The sequence below is a fragment of the Carcharhinus amblyrhynchos genome, chromosome 1 (assembly GCF_965287045.1).
Source record: "Carcharhinus amblyrhynchos chromosome 1, sCarAmb.v2.hapA, whole genome shotgun sequence".
NCBI classification, from domain to species: Eukaryota; Metazoa; Chordata; class Chondrichthyes; order Carcharhiniformes; family Carcharhinidae; genus Carcharhinus; species Carcharhinus amblyrhynchos.
Genome location: NC_137324.1, coordinates 177,444,358 through 177,462,211, shown reverse-complemented (window position 1 = coordinate 177,462,211; position 17,854 = coordinate 177,444,358). Strand labels below are relative to the sequence as shown.

The 17,854-nt window shown below is 45.5% G+C and overlaps 1 protein-coding gene across 1 annotated transcript in view; it reads right to left on the bottom strand.

Moving 5' to 3' along the window:
* LOC145342897 (uncharacterized) overlaps positions 1-17,854 on the bottom strand; it is a 36,222-nt gene that overhangs the window by 12,541 nt on the left and 5,827 nt on the right. Inside the window, exons 5-14 of the mRNA XM_080188516.1 lie at positions 16,796-16,855; positions 15,454-15,559; positions 14,215-14,407; positions 11,048-11,205; positions 9,092-9,178; positions 7,707-7,799; positions 5,976-7,604; positions 4,358-4,498; positions 2,904-3,070; positions 759-825 (exon numbers count right to left, since the gene is read on the bottom strand). Of these exons, the coding sequence (XP_080044642.1) occupies positions 759-825; positions 2,904-3,070; positions 4,358-4,498; positions 5,976-7,604; positions 7,707-7,799; positions 9,092-9,178; positions 11,048-11,205; positions 14,215-14,407; positions 15,454-15,559; positions 16,796-16,855 (2,701 nt within the window). The remainder of the gene's footprint in view (positions 1-758; positions 826-2,903; positions 3,071-4,357; positions 4,499-5,975; positions 7,605-7,706; positions 7,800-9,091; positions 9,179-11,047; positions 11,206-14,214; positions 14,408-15,453; positions 15,560-16,795; positions 16,856-17,854) is intronic.

Genomic DNA, 17,854 nt, shown 5'->3' with positions numbered 1-17,854 from the left:
CTGCTGTGTTTATCCAACAGTCTCAGTTGGTTTCAGATTCCAGCATCCGCGGAATTTTGCTTAATAAATTCAAGTGCTCGCTCGGAAATGGAGTCAAGCGGATCAAAGAGTCACAGGGTCATTGTCCAATCCCAATGGTCCGAGTCAGGAACGGGATCATTCCATTGCCATCAATCATCCCCAGCAGATTCGCCAACAGTTCGAATATGTCCGAGAGTCTCGGGGAATTCATAGAATCATAGAAACCCCACAGTGCAAAAGGAGGCTATTCAGCCCATCGAGTCTGCACTGACAATAATCCCACCCCAGGCCGTATCTCCACAACCCCACACATTTACCTCGCTAATCTCTCTGATCTACACATCCTTGGACAATAAGGGGCAATTTTAGCACGGTCAATCCACCTAACCCGCACATCTTTGGGCTGTGGGAAGAAACCGGATCACCCAGAGGAAACCCACGCAGACACGGGGAGAATGTGCAAACTCCACACAGACAGTGACTTCAGGCTGGGATTGAACCTGGGTCTTTGGCGCTGTGAGGCAGCAGTGCTAACCACTGTGCCACCATGCCGTCCAGATAAATGGAAGATTGAATAAATATTGGCTCCAGTCTTCAGCTGTTGGCGTTCCAGAAATAACACATTATGCCAGTGAAGATTATTTAGAGCTTGTGCGACCTTATCTCAGTGAATTCGTAACCACACAGAGGAGAGAAAGAAAATCAGGGAAAGATGAAAAAAAGCAAGAGGGACCTACTGTGAAATCAAAGCAGAATATCTCTTCGATATCATCACCTTCATAATTGAGAAGATCCTGTAGATTTCTACAGCAAAAATAGAAAAATTAATGAACAACTGTTACCAAGAAAACAAACTGACCTTTCATGCATCTTCCATTTTAATCACTCTGTCTTGTGTCCCTACTTTTTAGTACCTTAAAACTAAGCTCTGGAATTCCTCATTCTCCCACAAAACCCAGAATCCTTATAGTGCAGAACCATAGAACCATACAATGCAGAAAGAGGCCCTTCGGCCCATCGAGTCTGCACCAAACACAATCCCACCCAGGCTCTACCCCCATATCCCTCCATATTTACCCATTAATCCTTCTAACCTATGCATCCCTGGACACTAAGGGGCAATTTCATTGGATAGGCATATGGATAATATTGGAATAGTTTAGGTTAGAGGGTCATTAGATTGATTCCACTGGTTGGCGCAACATTGAGGGCTGAAGGGCCTGTACTGCGCTGTAATGTTCTATGTTCTATCTATTTCTCAGCATGGCCAATCAACCTAACCCGCACATCTTTGGACTGTGGGAGGAAACCAGAGTACCCGAAGGAAACCCATGCAGACAGTGACACGAGCCGGGAAGCAGCAGTGCTAACCACTGTGCCACCCAGAAGGAGGCCATTTGGCCCATCCACCACAATCATAGCTGGAACCTATCCCCACAACCCCATGCATTTCCTGCAGCCCGTCTCCCTGACACTAAGGGGCAATTTAGCATGGCCAAGCCTAACCTTTGGAGTGTGGGAGCAAACTGGAGTGCCCGGAGAAAACCCGCACAGACACGGGGAAAATGTGCATGCTTCACACAAGCTGTCACCCAAGGCCGGAATTGAACCCTGGCACCATGAGGCAGCAGTGCTAACCACTGTGCCACCTCACCACCTCTCTTTAAAACCTAAAAATGTTAAAAGCTTTGGGTGACCAGTCCTAATACGTCCTTGTGTTGCAGAGTTTTCATAGTGCGCTTGTGATATATTTACCATTTGAAAGTTGTTATATAAACACAAGTTGTTCCTTTTTTAAACTTAAAGAGATGAACAAATGCAATTTTAGTTTTAAAATATCTTTTCTCTGCACTAAGAACAAAGGAACAAAAGGAAGCCATTTATCCCTTTAGCCTGCCCCGTGAGATCGTGGTTGAACAGAGAGAGACCTGCCTTCCTGAATATCCCTGAATAGTTAAAGATAACAAAAACCTAGCAATCTCATTAACTACTGATCTCGCAGTTTGTGTGAGAGTTCTGAATGTCTTTCACCCTTTGTGTGTGAACCCCTTCAAAAGGCAAGTTGTCGACCATTCGGTAACACGGACTATATTAATGTTTAGAGAATGGCGTAAAAACAGAAAATGCTGGAAAAACACCACAGGTCTGGCAGCATCTGTGGAGAGAGAAGCAGAGATAAGCGGTTATGGAAAAGGGTCATGTGGAGACATGACGTGAACTCTGTTTCTCTCTCTCCGCCGATGCTGCCGGACCTGTTGAGTATTTATTTCAGATTTGCTAGGGCTGATTCTCTAGCAGCACCACAGGCTGGGAGACATCCGCGGGAGGCCACTTAGGGGGTTCCCTGCTAGGGCACCACAGGCCATTCTCCAACTCCAAGTTTTCTGATGCATGCGCAGTGGCCCACTCAGCATTACACCGCCAGCTCTCCAGCTGAAAGAGGCCAGATTTGCAGCACATATCCCACCAAGGAGATCCGCAGTGCACAGACTGTGGGAGATGCATTCTGACAATCCTCTCTAAAAAAAAAACCAGCGGGAGTTACTCCAGTTTTTAGAACTTTTTCGGGAGAATCACCCCCTAGTATCTATATGTTGCTTTTATTTTAGGCACTCAGCTAACCCAGCTGTAGTAGTTAATAAACTGTGTTGAAGATTTTCTAACTAGAATACAGAGCAGCAGGTATAAAATCCAATGTGGAAATGTATTGAACCCAGATTCAACTTGTCAAATGGAGTTTGGATAATATGACTTGAACATTGCCAATGAATCCAAGCAACCAAATTGGTGGAAACCCATGTGACTACAAACTACAGGGTCTGTTAAGGATTAAAGGCTGTACGCCTTTTACAGAAGTTAATGAAACATTTGACCTGACTCACCGTCCTAATGTTGGTGAGAGATCCTTCAAGTCTTCCAGCGTTGGTTTAACATTCAGCAGCTTCTTGTAAAGGGCCAAGGGGAAGTGAAAGTCAGCGACATAGCCATGGAATAGAGCAAGCCAGCAGATCATCCCCATCAGGCGAAATATATCATCGATTTCTGGGTTCTGTGTAGAAGTAAAACTGACACTGTAACTACTTCTGTTCAAAGTCTGAATGTAATTTGGTATTCCTGAATTAACCAAGAATAACTCAGGGGGTTAGCACTGCTGCCTCACAGCGCCAGGGACCCAGGTTCAATTCTAGCCTCTGGTCACTGTCTGTGTGGAGTCTGTATGTTCTCCCTGTGTTTGCGTGGGTTTCCTCCGGGTGCTCCGGTTTCCTCCCACAGTCCAAAGATGTGCGGGTTGGGTGGATTGGCCATGCTAAATTGCCCCTTCGTGTTAGGGGGATTAGCGGGGTGAATATGTGGCGTAATGGGGATAGGGCCTGGGTGGGATTGTTGTCGGTGCAGGCTCGATGGGCCAAATGGCCTCCTTCTGCACTATCAGGATAAGGTGAGCATCTGGTTCGATATCTGATCTGTAACTTAGTTCCATCCACTCACCTGGGCCCCATGTAAAAATCTCTGGTTTTAAATGACTAATTCAGCTCGCTGCTACTGTTTTTCTCTGGAGTGAGTTCCACCTTTGTGTTTTTTTAACGCTTTCACAGGATGTGAGCTTTACTGCTTAGGCCCAGCATTTAGCTCCCACCTCCAGCTGACCTTGAGAAGGTGGTGGTGAGCTGCCTTGTTGAACCGCGGCAGTCCCTGTGGTGTGGGTACAGTGCTGTTAGGGAGGGAGTTTCAGGGTTTTGACCCAGTGACAATGAAGGAACGGTGATGAATTTCCAAGTCAGGATAGTGAGTGACTTGGCGGGGAACCTCCAGGTGGTGGCTGCCCTTCTAGATAGAGGACTCTGGTTTGGAAGGTGCTGTCAAAGGAGCCTTGGTGAGTTGCTGCAATACAGCTTGCTGATGGTACACACGGCTGCCACTGTGTATCGGTGGTGGAGGGAGTGAATGTTGAAGATGGGATTCAAATCAAATGGGCTGCTTTGTCCTGGATGGTTTTGCGTTTCTTGAGTGTTGTTGGAGCTGCACTCATCCAGGCAAGTGGGGAGTATTCCATCACACTCCTGACTTGTGCCTTGCAGATGGTGGACAGGCTTTGGGGAGTCAGGAGGTGAGTTACTCACCACAGAACTGCCAGCATCTAACACCCGGCAGAATGGACGACCCCAAAATCCAACCCTATGATTCATTCTGCCCCAGAATGCTGTGTACTCAAGTCCTGGAAATATGAATACAAAATGCAGACTAAAGCTACACTGCAGTGCCAAGTGAGTACTGCAGTGCCAGAGCGCTATACACACCATCTTGACTTGGAAATATAACTTTAAGATTCACACACCCATTCTGGAAACCAAACGAGCCTGGATTCCTTGTAGGTCTTCAAGGTCTTCGGTTGCGTGCACAGTTTCTCGGCAATGACGGAGAAGAATTCCTGCGACACTCCACCGCAATCAAAAGCTAATTCATTCTTAAAACAGACCTGGAATAATTGTAATAAACAGACCAGAAGTAAGAAACTGCAATCTTACTTTCTTCACCCTTGCACCTTCCTATTTTTTCTCTTTAGGCTTTTTGAGTGATTTGAAGAAAAGGATGAGGATTTTAGAATTGAGGCAATGCCAGGCCAGAACCCACACTGTTTGTGAGCACACGGTGAACGTGGTCTGGTGTGTTAGATAATGGGAACAGAGACTTGGTTGAGTTCAGGGTTATGGAGGTGGGAGGATGAAGGACAGGTCAGGATTGAAATGTAATATTCAAGTCTGGAGGTAACAAAGGTGTGAATAAGGGTTCAGCAGTGAATGATTGTGAAATAGTCACATCTCGCTGGAATGTCACATTGAGGAGGGTATTTAAGACAGGCTGTTAACGTGATAGATATGGCATGGAGCTGACAAAGACCAACATTTCAAATAAACAAAATTCTAAATATCACAAACAGAAAATGTTAGACATGTTCTGTGGGCGATACAGCATCCATGGGGAAAGAAGCAGAGGCCGGAATTCTCCGGCCATTCACACCCCACTGTCGCTGCCAGAGAGGATGGAGAATTCGGCGCCCAGCTGGATCTCCCTTCACTGCAGCAGGGCCGGAGAATGGCGTGAACAGCCAGAGAATTCTGGCCAGAATTAACAGATACAGAATCAGAAAGAGTGTGTGTGTGTGTGTGTGTGTGTGTGTGTGTGTGTGTGTGTGTGTGTGTGTGTGTGTGTGTGTGTGTGTGTGTGTGTGTGTGTGTGTGTGTGTGTGTGTGTGTGTATATGTGAGTGTGTGAGACTGACTGTGCGTGAGTGTGTGTATGTGTGTTCGTGCATGTGTGTGTGTGAGAGTGACTGTGTGTGTGTGTGTGTGTGTGTGTGTGTGTGTGGTGGCCATGAGGTGTGGGGGAGAGGGTGGGATAGTGAACAAAGGGAAAAAGTTGATAGTAAGGTGGAGGGTACGAGTGATTAAAACTGTGTAGAGTGGAGAGGACAACAAAGGTGGGATTTCACACCTCCCCCATCCCCAACAGTGTGTTTTCAGGTGGTGGAGGATGGCTTGTTTTCCAGTCCCACCGTGGTTTACTGTGTTTGCCAGGTCACCTTATTACTACCAGCTCTTATTTTTCACATTCAACAAATAAAGTAAAAGTAAAGTTTATTTATTAGTGTCATAAGTAGGTTTACATTAACACTGCAATGAAGTTACCGTGAAAATCCCCCAGTCGCCACATTCTGGCACCTGTTCGGGTACAGTGAGAGAGAATTTAGCACGGCCAATGCACCCTAACCAGCATATAGAGAGAGAAAGAAATTAAATTGTTATTTATGTTTTATCACTGTCTCAGGAAAGTTCTGCAAACAACTTTTGAATTGTTGTCCCTGTTACTTTGTAGAGGAACAGAGAAACAAAAAGTCAGCGCAGAGAGATCCCACAAACCGCCACGAGAATGCCTTTTTTTAACATGTAATCCTACCTTAAATGAACCACGAAGTTGTTTATCATTACACCCTCTTAATTGTGTCAATGTGTTCTGAACGATCTCTGTTCTGTCAACAACTAGGTGGCATTTGGGCTGGAAGAAAGCTGAAGTATTAATAGATTGTATCAAATCTAAAATCTCTCGAACATTGTCAAAATTGTAATCTCCATTACAATCAAAATAATCGTCAAGAGGATCGTAATAGTCTTCATCACAATTGTAATAATATTCATCAGAATCGTAATAATCTTCATAAAAATTACAATAATCTTCATCTGAAGTGGAACAATTTTCATCGTCAGCATCACCAGAATGACAAACTAAACTTTCAGTGGAAATCTCATCAAGGTTGACATTGTCCCTGGTAGAGGCATCATTCTTTCCTTCAGGGGCAACAAGGTTCCCCGTAGAGGTCCTGTTGATCCCAGTGAGGTCATCAGTGTTCTCATTGCAGATATCACCATTCCGAGCAGCAATACCAATGTTCCCAGGATTGGTGTTCTCAGTAAAGGCATCCGTGCTTCCAGTAGAAGCGTCAGTTATCCCAGCAGAGAAATAAATGTTCCTTGTGAGGGCATCTGAGTTCCCAGTGGGATTGTCAGTGCTCCCAGTGGGAGTACCTGTGTTCCCAGTGGGAGTAGCTGTGTTCCCAGTTGGATTATCAGTGTTCCCAGTGAGGGTATCTGTGTTCCCAGCGAGGGTATCTGTGTTCCCAGCGAGGGTATCTGTGTCCCCAATGGGGGTAATTGTATTCCCAGTGGGAGTGTCTGTGTTCCCAGTGGGAGTGTGTGTGTCCCCAACGGGGGTAATTGTATTCCCAGTGGGAGTGTCTGTGTTCCCAGTGGGAGTGTCTGTGTTCCCGGTGAGAGTGTCTGTGTTCTCACTGCGAATTCCTGTGTTCCCGGTGAGAATGTCTGTGTTCTCACTGGGAGTACCTGTGTTCCCAGTAAGGGTATCTGCGTTCCCAGTGGAAGTGTCTGTGTTCCCAGTGTGAGTATCTGTGTTCCCAATGGAAGTGTCTGTGTTCCCAGTGTGAGTATCTGTGTTCCCAATGGAAGTGTCTGTGTTCCCAGTGTGAGTATCTGTGTTCCCAGTAAGAGTATCTGTGTTCCCAGTGGGAGTGTCTGTGTCCCCAGTGGGAGTAATTGTGTTCCCAGTGGGAGTGTCTGTGTTCCCAGTGGGAGTATCTGTGTTCCCAGTAAGAGTATCTGTGTTCCCAGTAAGAGTATCTGTGTTCCCAGTGGGAGTGTCTGTGTCCCCAGTGGGGGTAATTGTGTTCCCAGTGGGAGTGTCTGTGTTCCCAGTGGGAGTATCTGTGTCCCCAGTGGGAGTATCTGTGATTTCAATGGGGGTATTAATGTTGCCAGTAGAGATATCAATGCTCCCAGTATGAGTGACTCCAGCAGACGTATCAACATTGCAATTAGATGCACAAATATTCCCAATTGAAGCATCAGTGATTCCAGTGGAGATATCAGTGTCATCATTGGAGCCATTAATGTTCCCATCAGCAGTTTCAGTAACAGGAACAAATTCCAGAGAAGCAAAATGAGCTTGTTGCACAGGATGATCGATGATTCCATCATTGCCAAAAATCATGAATTCATCAACAATTTCTCCTTCCTGGAAGAAATCAGGCAACATCAAAAAACATGTTTTACAAACCAACCTCACTAAAATGTCTATTAATATTCCCTCAACCAGAACAATGGCGATGATACTCACTCGAATTTGCAGGTGAGACAACCTCTTGAAAATCATAAGTTTGGTTTCCATATTGAAGATGCAGGAGTAGGGAATTAATTGTATAAGGGCTTTCTGCAAAAACATGATGTTAACAATTCAGATTCATGAACATCCATTAATCCTGGATTAATTATCTTTAAAATTACATCTGTAACCTATTCTTGAACACAAAAGGAAGAGGATAAGGCATAGAAAGGATATATGCCACATGAATTGCTGCCCATTTTTGAGGTAAGTTTTTCTTTATCCTTTTAACAGATTCTGAGCATTAATTACATTTAATCTAGTGCCAAATCATTCATCTTAACACTTCGCAGAGAACTGTACACATTTAGCAGTTGATCTCTAAAATCAGCTGTGCAGGAAATTATCATGGATTGTCCAGAACTATTTGTATTGTCTGGTCTTGATCGTAGGTTAAAGTACTGACTGAATGAGTTACATCTCTTGTTACGGTCTCGTCTGGGTGGATTTAACATTACTAAGTGTTTCATGACCCTTCAAGATTTGAAATAGATTGTTAGACAGGCATTGCCCTTCTTCAGGGCAATAAAAGTATAAATCAGTTGGACCCTAGGACTGTTGAACAAGCAATGTTTTCCCTGGGTGCAGTTGTTTCAACAAGAGGAATGGATGCCTGGGCTCTCAGCCAGATGTACATAAAGAGGTTTGGTTGTGCAGAGTCCCAAAGCTTAGCAGTAGGGTGTATGATGGACTACAATGAATGGGGGTTGGACAGGCTTCCCTACAAACCATTGGGTGTCACAGACACATAGGTTCACCATGGGCAACTGAGAGAAAAGGTTGCTTGACTTTGTAAGATACCATGGGCAACGTTGGGAGAACGGAGTCTAGCCAAAGAGACATCTCCTGCAGATTTCTAAGGATTTCAGGAGCTTCGTCCTGGCATTGGCCAGGGAGAGGGGGTGGAGGGTGTGTGTTGTTGGGACATGTTCTAAAGTCTCTCCAAAACAGGTCAAACAGTGTGCCATTAAAGGACCTGCGGGCACCGAAATATTTCCCAGAGTTTAGAAGAATGACAGGTGATCAAATTCTTCAGGTTCCTGACAAGACGCTGAGAAGATGCTTTGCCCCGGCGAAGGGATTTTACAACACAGTGAGGCAGTTTCAGGAAGATGGGCTCAGCCATGTTGGACTGAGATGAGGAGAAACTTCTTTACACAGAAGGCTGTGCATTTTTGGAACTCTTTATCCCCAAGAGGTGTGGCTGCCCAGTCTGTTTTCCAGTCTGACATTGATGGGTTTTTGGGAGACGATGGGAATTATTTGGATGATGACGGGAGGTGAAAGATGAGCTGTGATGGTGTCTGACAAAATATTGTTCATTAATTTACTGTACTCACGCAGGAGACAAAGTTACCACCAAAGACCTCTGCTGCAGCTATGTAGAAACTGTTCTCTGGGATTTGAAAACTTGAAGAGGAAGCCACCTGCGGACAGAATGGATCAAAAATATAATTTTTCCACAATATCGCAAGCTGTTTACATTTGCTGAAATTAAGCACACAGGTACAGCAGGCCGTAAAGAAGTTAAGTAGTATGTTGGCCTTCATAGCGAGAGGATTTGAGTATAGGAATAGGGATGTTTTGCTACAATTGTACAGGGAATTGGTGAGGTCACACCTGGAGTATTGTGTGTAGTTTTGGTCTCCTTATCTAAGGAAGGATGTCCTTGCTATAGAGGGAGCGCAGCTAAGGTTTACCAGGCTGATTCCTGGGATGGCAGGTCTGTTATAGGAGGACAGACTAAGTTGGTTAGGATTATATTCACTGGAGTTTAGAAGAGTGAGAGGGGATCTGACAGAAACTTATAAAATTCTAACAGGGTTAGACAGGGTAGATTCAGAAAGAATGTTCCCGATGGTGGGGGAATCCAGAACTAGGGGTCATAGTTTGAGGATAAGGGATAAACCTTTTAGGACTGAGGTGAGGGGAAATTTCTTCACCCAGAGGGTGGGGAATGTGTGGAATTCACTCCCACAGAAAGTAGTGGAGGTCAAAACATTATTTGCTTTCAAGAAGAAATGAGATTTCGCTCTTGGGGCTAAAGGGATTGAGGGATATAGGGGGGAAGGGAAAATCAGGATACTGAATTCGATAATCAGCCATGATCATAATGAATGGTGGAGCAGGCTCGAAGGGGCGAATGGCCTCATCCTGTTTCTAGTTTCTATGTTTCTAAACAATCCCTATTTTTTTGTGGGATCTTGCTGTGTGCAAGTCGACTGCCGCAATTTCTTCATTCTGACAGTACCTTTCAAACAGCACTCAAAGGTGTTGGAATGCTTTAGGAGGCCCTGAGTTTGTGAAAGTAAAAATGTGAATGCAACTCCTTCCTCTCTTAACATTGCAGTGCTGGACGATAGGGTGGACGAGAATTAGACGCACAGGGAGTTGCGTTGGGATGGTGCTGGTTAAATCTTCCTGGGGCAAGGCAGCCTCCGCCGCTTCAACGGGCAGAGAATTCCAGAGATTCACCACCCTTTGAGTGAAGAAGTTCCTCCTCAACTCCGTTCTAAACTGCTCCCCCCCCTTATCTTGAGGCTGTGCCCTCTAGTTCTGCTATCCTTTCTGAGCGGGAAGAATCTCTCTACCTCCAAGGGGTGAGATTTTTCAGCCACTCTCACCCCAAAACCGGAAAATCTCATCCAAGGTTAATGAACCTTTGCATGATCCATGTCCCACCCACTACTGCAGACCCTTTGTGGTCTTGGGCAGAGCAGGAGCCCATACCAAGCTGTGATACAACTAGAAAGAATGCTTTCTACGGTGCACCTGTAAAAGTCGGTGAGAGTCATGGCTGATATGCCAAATTTCCTCAGCCTTCTGAGAAAGTTGGCTAGTCGAGACCTGGGCTGATAATCAGAAACATGTGTTTAAATTCCATTTCAGGGCTTGGAAAATTTAGATCTGTTTAGTTAAATAAACATGGCCTGTGAAGCTCGCATGTGGAACAGCGACCACGTAAGCACTGGTTTGTTGCAAAATTTGTCTGGTTCACTAATATCTCTTAAGGAAGAAAATCCTTTCATCATTGCCCAGCGTAGACAGAGAGTGGGGCTCCAGATCAACAGTAACGTTGCCTCTGGAACGGTCCAGCAAGATTACTTGGTCGTGACAAAAATCTATTATCCACGCGGAGTGCGGCAGTATCGACAACTCAGCACCCACCTTCTGAAGGGCAATTGGCGATGGGTAATAAGATGGGCCCAATCAGAGATGATCCCACAGGGGAAGGAAGGAATAATATGTGAGACAGGTAGGGAGGAGGTCAGAAGACTTACCACCGGCGACCTCACCTTGTAAAGCCTCTGTAAAATACTCAGACAGTTGCACAGTTTATCAGGAAATTCCTTTTGCTTGCTGGAAGTCTGTCGCAGAAGTTGATAAGATGCACTTCTATACATGGTCACAAGCTTCTCCAAGAAAAAGTAATTGAGGCGACTCCACCAAGATTCTGATTAATGAAAAGAACATAGAACATTACAGCACAGTACAGGCCCTTCAGCCCTCGATGTTGTGCCGACCAGTGGAACCAATCTACTGACCCTCTAACCTAAACTATTCCAATGTTATCCATATGCCTATCCACTGACCATTTGAACGCCCTTAAAGTCGGCAAGTCCACAACTGCTGCAGGCAGGGCATTCCACGCCCTTACTACCCTCTGAGTAAAGAACCTACCTCTGACATCCGTCCTATAACTACCACCCCTCAATTTTAAGCTATGTCCCTTCATGTTAGCCATCACCATCCGAGGAAAAAGGCTCTCACTGTCCACCCTATCCAACCCTCTGATCATCTTGTACGCTTCGACAAGAAAAATAGGAAGAAGCAAAATAATGAAATCAGACAAGGTTCATTTTGATTTTTCAGTATCTTAAGAACGAAACAAAGCACTGGAAAAGTAATTTGCTTTTTTTTAACGAAGGATTTTGATTTTATTTTTCTCTGCTTGAATACTGCGCTCATCGAGGTGACGAGAGTGCCGGGACACTGGGATTATTGACCAGGTGTTGGAAACAATGTCCGTGTAAAGCTTCCGAGCAATTTGAAATTCAGGGGAATGTTACTGGAAGACGCTGAAGACTCCTGATTGAGGAGAGGATGGAAAAAGTTGATGGTTGTAGGATGGTTAGGTGTCATTCAAATGCAGAGAAATGTGGGATAAATTGTAACTTTCATGTGTTTGGTTAAGTTTCCAATCAGAATGTGTCAACCAGACAAAAGCAAAACTCAGCAGCCACTGGAAATGTGAAATAAACAGTAAATGTTGGAAATATTCACGACCTGCGCTGTTTCAGACTAAAGGCCTTGCTTCGGAATTGGAAGAAGAAACATATTGTTCTGATACAAAAATCAGAACTCGCCTCTAAACTCAACCCCCTGAGTGCCCTCTCCCACCCCCATGTAAAACCCTGTCATGGAATTCTCCTTCCACAAGGAATACAACAAGCCCCTCCCATGGAATCCACCCCCACTCACGCAACAACTCCCACAGAACATCCCCCTGGCACTGTCTGCCCTCGAATGCCAGGGGGCAATGCCAGGGCAGTGCTGGGGGCCAGTACCCCAGCGTGACCCTTCCTCTCCTGAGCCATGCACTCACCTGAACTCACCTGGCAGGTTCTCCTCACCAGGTTGCACATTATGGGAGACTTGTAGCCATTCAGGTGGACGTGTCCTCACATTGGACAATCTAATGGGCAGGGGGTGACTATCTGGCCTGATTATGACATTCACATTTATTCTAATGGGCACCCTGACTTCGATGTCTAGATTCCCGTTACATCAGCGACAGGAGGCAGGAACGATCGCCAAGAGAAATCCCGCAGAATAAATCACATTTCGGGCCTCCCATGGGATTTTTCACTCCTGACTCTGATCTTACCTGCCAAAAACAGGCGCAGAAAATGCTCCCCACCTCCCCCCCCCCCACCCCCCCATTACCTCTGTATCTTTCTTGACAAATGCAGCTCAACCTGCTGAGTGTTTTCCAGCATTTGCTGCTTTTTTTTCAGATTTCTGACAGCTGAGAATCTGGAATACAAAGCTAGTCTCAGTCAGACTGACAGTGAGATTGCTGAGAAAATCCAGGGATCCTTCAGGGAAGGAAATCTGCCGTCCTTACCCAGTCTGGCTGACACATAACTCCAAATCCACAGCAACCGTAGAAATGGTCGAAGGCTTCATGTTTTTAGGTGTCCAGATCACCAATAACCTGTCCTGGTTCCCCCCCCCATGCTGACACTATAGTTAAGAAAGCCCCACCAATGCCTCTACTTTCTCAGAAGACTAAGAAAATTTGGCATGTCAGCCACGACTCTCACCAACTTTTACAGATGCCCCATAGAAAGCATTCTTTCTGGTTGTATCACAGCTTGGTATGGGCTCCTGCTCTGCCCAAGACCGCAAGGAATTACAAAGGGTTGTGAATGTAGCCCAATCCATCACACAAACCAGCCTCCCATCCATTGACTCTGTCTACACTTCCTGCTGCCTCAGGAAAAGCAGCCGGCATAATTAAGGACCCCACGCACCCTGGACATTCTCTCTTCCACCTTCTTCCATTGGGAAAAAGATACAAAAGTCTGAGGCCACGTACCAACCAACTCAAGACCAGCTTCTTCCCTGCTGCTGTCAGACTTTTGAATGGACCTACCTCGCATTAAGTTGATCTTTTTCTACACCCTTGCTATGCCAGTAACACTACATTCTACATTCTCGCCTTTCTTTTTCTATGAACGGTATGTTTTGTCTATACAGTGCGGAAAAAACAAGACTATTTACTGTATAGTAATACATCTGACAATAATAAATCAAATGAAAAAATCAAATCAAAAACATGACAGACACTTACCTATTCCCAAGGACAATGATAGATGGACAATTGCTGGATCTTACAATCCCATAGAGGAATTTTTAAAAATCCCTATTTTTCTTTTGTATTAGAGTTATACTCGTTGATTCGGAGATTCTTGTTATTTTCAGGCTAGACAGCTAGCATGTGATTCACAACAACACCAATAGCATTGGGTTCGAATCCCATTTCGGCTGAGATAGACTCAGAGCCTGCCTGCTCACCTGTCCTGCAGTAAGAGCTTCACAGGAGCTGTGATTCTGCAAACTTCAAATAATGCAACTTGACGAACAAGGCGGCATGATAGCCACAGTGGTTAGCACTGCTGCCTCACTGTGCCAGGGAACTGGGTTCAATTCCCGGCTTGGATCCCTACCTGTGCAGAGTCTGTACGTTCTCCTTGTGTCTGCGTGGGTTTCCTCCGGGTGCTCTGGTTTTCTCCCACAGTCTGGTGGTTAGATGCACTGGACATGCTAAATTCCCCCTCAGTGTACCCGATCGGAGCGTGGCGACTCGGGGATTTTCATTGCAGTGTTTACGTAAGATTTCTTGTGGCACTAATAAATAAACTTAAACTTAAAGAAAGATCATTTCTATCACTCTTACCAAGGGTCTCCAGTTGATTTCCCTCCAGTGATGCAATAGCTGAGCTCAGCAGACTGGTCAGCCCCACAGCCTTGCTTTTCTCAGGCTGGATATCTATCAGCTCTGGGAGAACCAAATAGACTCGAAGAGCTTCCACAGCAACAGGAGATGGAGTTAATGAAGGGATCAATTTATTCTCTACCGCAGTTGTTGCCTATTTGGAAACAAACATAGAAGTATGAGGAATTGATATTAACAAAAGCAACTTAGAATTCCTACAGTGCAGAAGGAGACCATTCAGTCCATTGAGTCTACATCAACTCTCCAAAAGAGATACAGAAAGGTTCAGAGGGGCAATTCTTTCACACAGAGGGTGGTGAGTGTCTGGAACAAGCTGCGAGAGGTAGTGGTAGAGGCAGGTACAATTTTGTCTTTTAAAAAGCATTTAGACAGTTACATGGGTAAGATGGGTATTGAGGGATATGGGGCAAACACAGGCAATTGGGACTAGCTTATGGGTTTTAAAAACAAAGGGCAGCATGGACAATTTGGGCTGAAGGGTCTGTTTCCATGCTGTAAACATCAATGACTCTATGACCCAGGCCCTATCCCAGTAACCCCTCAATCCCCCAAACTTACACATCTCAGGACACAAAGGGACAATTTAACATAGCCAATCCACCAAACCTGCACATCTTTAGAGTGGCGGAGGAAACTGGAGCACCCGGAGGAAACCCACGCAGACATGGGGAGAATGTGCAAACTCCACACAGACAGTCACCCAAGGCTGGATTTGAACCGGAGACCCTGGTGCTGTGAGGAAGCAGCACTAACCACTGTGCCACCATGCCACACACTTGAATTTATATAGCACCTTTGATGTAGTAAGATGTCCCAAGTCACTTCCACAGGAGCAACGTTAGATGAAATTTGATACCAAACTATAGAAGGAGCTATTGGGACAGGTGTCTAAAAATTGGGTCAAAGAGGAAGGTTTTAAGGAGTATCTTAAAGGAGGAAAGAAACAGGGAAAGATTTTTGGATGGGATTCCAGAACTTAGGGCCTTGACGGCTTTGATAAAATTTACTTCACTGTTTGATTTATAGAATGAAACAACACAGGAGACCATTCAGTCCATCTTGCTTATGCTAGCTCTTGAAAGAGTTAATTAGTTCCATTCACAGAGCTCTTTCCCCATAGGCCCACAGATTGGCTCCTTTCCAAGCACAGAATCTCTGTGGTGTAATGTCGGAGATTACCTGTTGTAGAAGTCTGGGATTTTTGCCCAGTTTCTCAAACCACGCGGTCAGTGCTGACATGTCAATTCCTGAGGAAGTTGTGCTTGTTTTGAAATGGTGATCATTGCTGTTTCAAAACCAGAAGCAAAACAAGAGTTATCGTCACACAACAAACCATACATAGGTTTTATTAAATTAGAATTTACGCAAGTTCTCTTGTTCTAGGGTTTTGGCTCTGTGGCAGTGAAAGAGCAACAGTATAGCTCCAATCCAGGATGGCGTGACACAGAATCCCTACAGTGCAGAAGGAGGCCATTTGGCCCATCGAGCCTGCACCAACAACAATCCCACCCAGGTCCCATCCCTGTAACCCCACAGATTTACAATCCTAATCCCCCTGACACTAAGGGGTAATTTATCATGGCCAATCAACCTAAGCTGCATATCTTTGGAGTGTGAAAGGAAACCGGAGCACCCAGAGGAAACCCACACAGACACGGGGAGAATATGCAAACTCCACACAGTCAGTGAGAACTCAGGTTAATGTCCAACAGGTTTATTTGGTATCACGAGCTTTCAGAGCACTGTTCATTCACCAGGTGAGTCAGCCTTCCTGCAGTTCATGCGGTACACCCACAGTGCTGTTAGGGAGGCACTGCCAGGAATTTGACCCAGCGACAGTGAAGGAATGGCGATATATTTCCAAGTCAGGACAGTGAGTGACTTGTGAGGGGAAACTCCGGGTGTTCCTCAGCATCTGCTGCCCTTGTCCTCTGGATGGTAGAAGTTGCAGTTTGGAAAATGCAGTTGGAAGATGATTACCGAGTTGCTGCAGTGCGTCTTGTGGGTGGGGCGCCCCGCTGTGGCCGTGTGTCACTGGTGGAGGGAGTGAATATTGACAGATCAGGCAGGAAAGTTTCTGGTCGCTCCACCAGAAGAAACAGTTTCTCTCTATCTACCCTGTCAACTCTCTGAATTATCTTGAATACCTCAGCGAAATTACTCATAATCTTCTATATTCAACTGAATATCAACCTAGTCTATGCAACATGTCCTTTCAGCCTGGGATATTGCTGTTGAATCTGCACTGTCTTCCTCCAAGGTCAACACATCCTACTTGAGGTGCAGTGCCCAGAACTGAAATGCAATATCCAGGTTTCAGTTGAGGACAGTTTGGAGGGACAACATCAATGTTGTCGGCCTATCATTGACCCTGGCTCCTCTTTGCAAATGTGAAGCCACAAGACGTAACTGGTTGGCCTCACTCTCCCTCACACCACCTCCCACTCTCCAACCACCCTCCCTCTTCCCCTCTCTCCAACCTATCCATCCCACCTTGTCTGATCCAATGTCTTCCACTTGCCTCGTTTCCAGGAAGCTTCCATTGATGGACGCAGCAGAAGAAAAGAGAAGATTAATTTCCCTGTAGAGAATTAAACAGTGTCATTTTTAAGAATATCCGAGGATGCCATCAATATTTTTTACTAATTGAAGTGTGGTACATTTAAAAATACAAACATTAAAGAGGGTCATTTTATTTCACAATCTTCTACTTTCTTTGCCAGCTTTACAATCCTCTGAGATGTCTCCACTCCTTCAATCCTGGCTTTGTTAACACCCTCCTTTTCCATCGCTCCATCATTGGCGACCGTGCCTTTAGTTGCCTGGATTCTAAGCTCTGGAATTCCCTCCCTGAACCTCTCTACTTCTCTCTCGTCCTGTTAGACACTCCTGAAAACCTGCCCCATTGATCGAGCTACTAATCATCCATCTTAATACCTCCTCATGTGGCCCAGCGTCAAATGTTGTTTGATAATTGCCCCTGTGAAGCACCTTGGGACATTTTACCATGTTAAAGGTGCTACATAAATGCAACTTGTTGTTATGAGTGATGCCTCACTGAATTAACCTCTACAGTTGCTCACAACCCTGTGTTCCTTCACCCGCCAAGAGATGATTTATTTTCAGCCTCGAGTGTTGCCCAGATATTTAATTGTGGTGTCCTTCCTGACAAAAAAACCCTTATGTTTACGAGAGGCGCAGGTTGGGAAATTGTAACTATTCAAAATTCCTTTAAATATATGGATAGGAAAAAGACATCGGCTGGAATTTTACCACCATTCATGCCAGCGAGATTTTCCCCGGGGTTCAAGTCCAGGCTTGGGTCACTGTCTGTGTGGAGTTTGCACGTTCTCCCCGTATCTGCGTGGGTTTCCTCCGGGTGCTCCGGTTTCCTCCCACATTCCAAAGATGTGCGGGTTAGGGTGGATTGACCACACTAAGTTCTCCCTCAGTGTTCCAAGATGTATAGGTTAGGGGGGTTAGTCAGGCAAATGCACGGAGCTACGGGGATAGGGCAGGGGGTGGGGCAGGGTGAGATGCTTTGTCAGAGAGCCAACGCAGGCTCGATGGGCTGAATGGC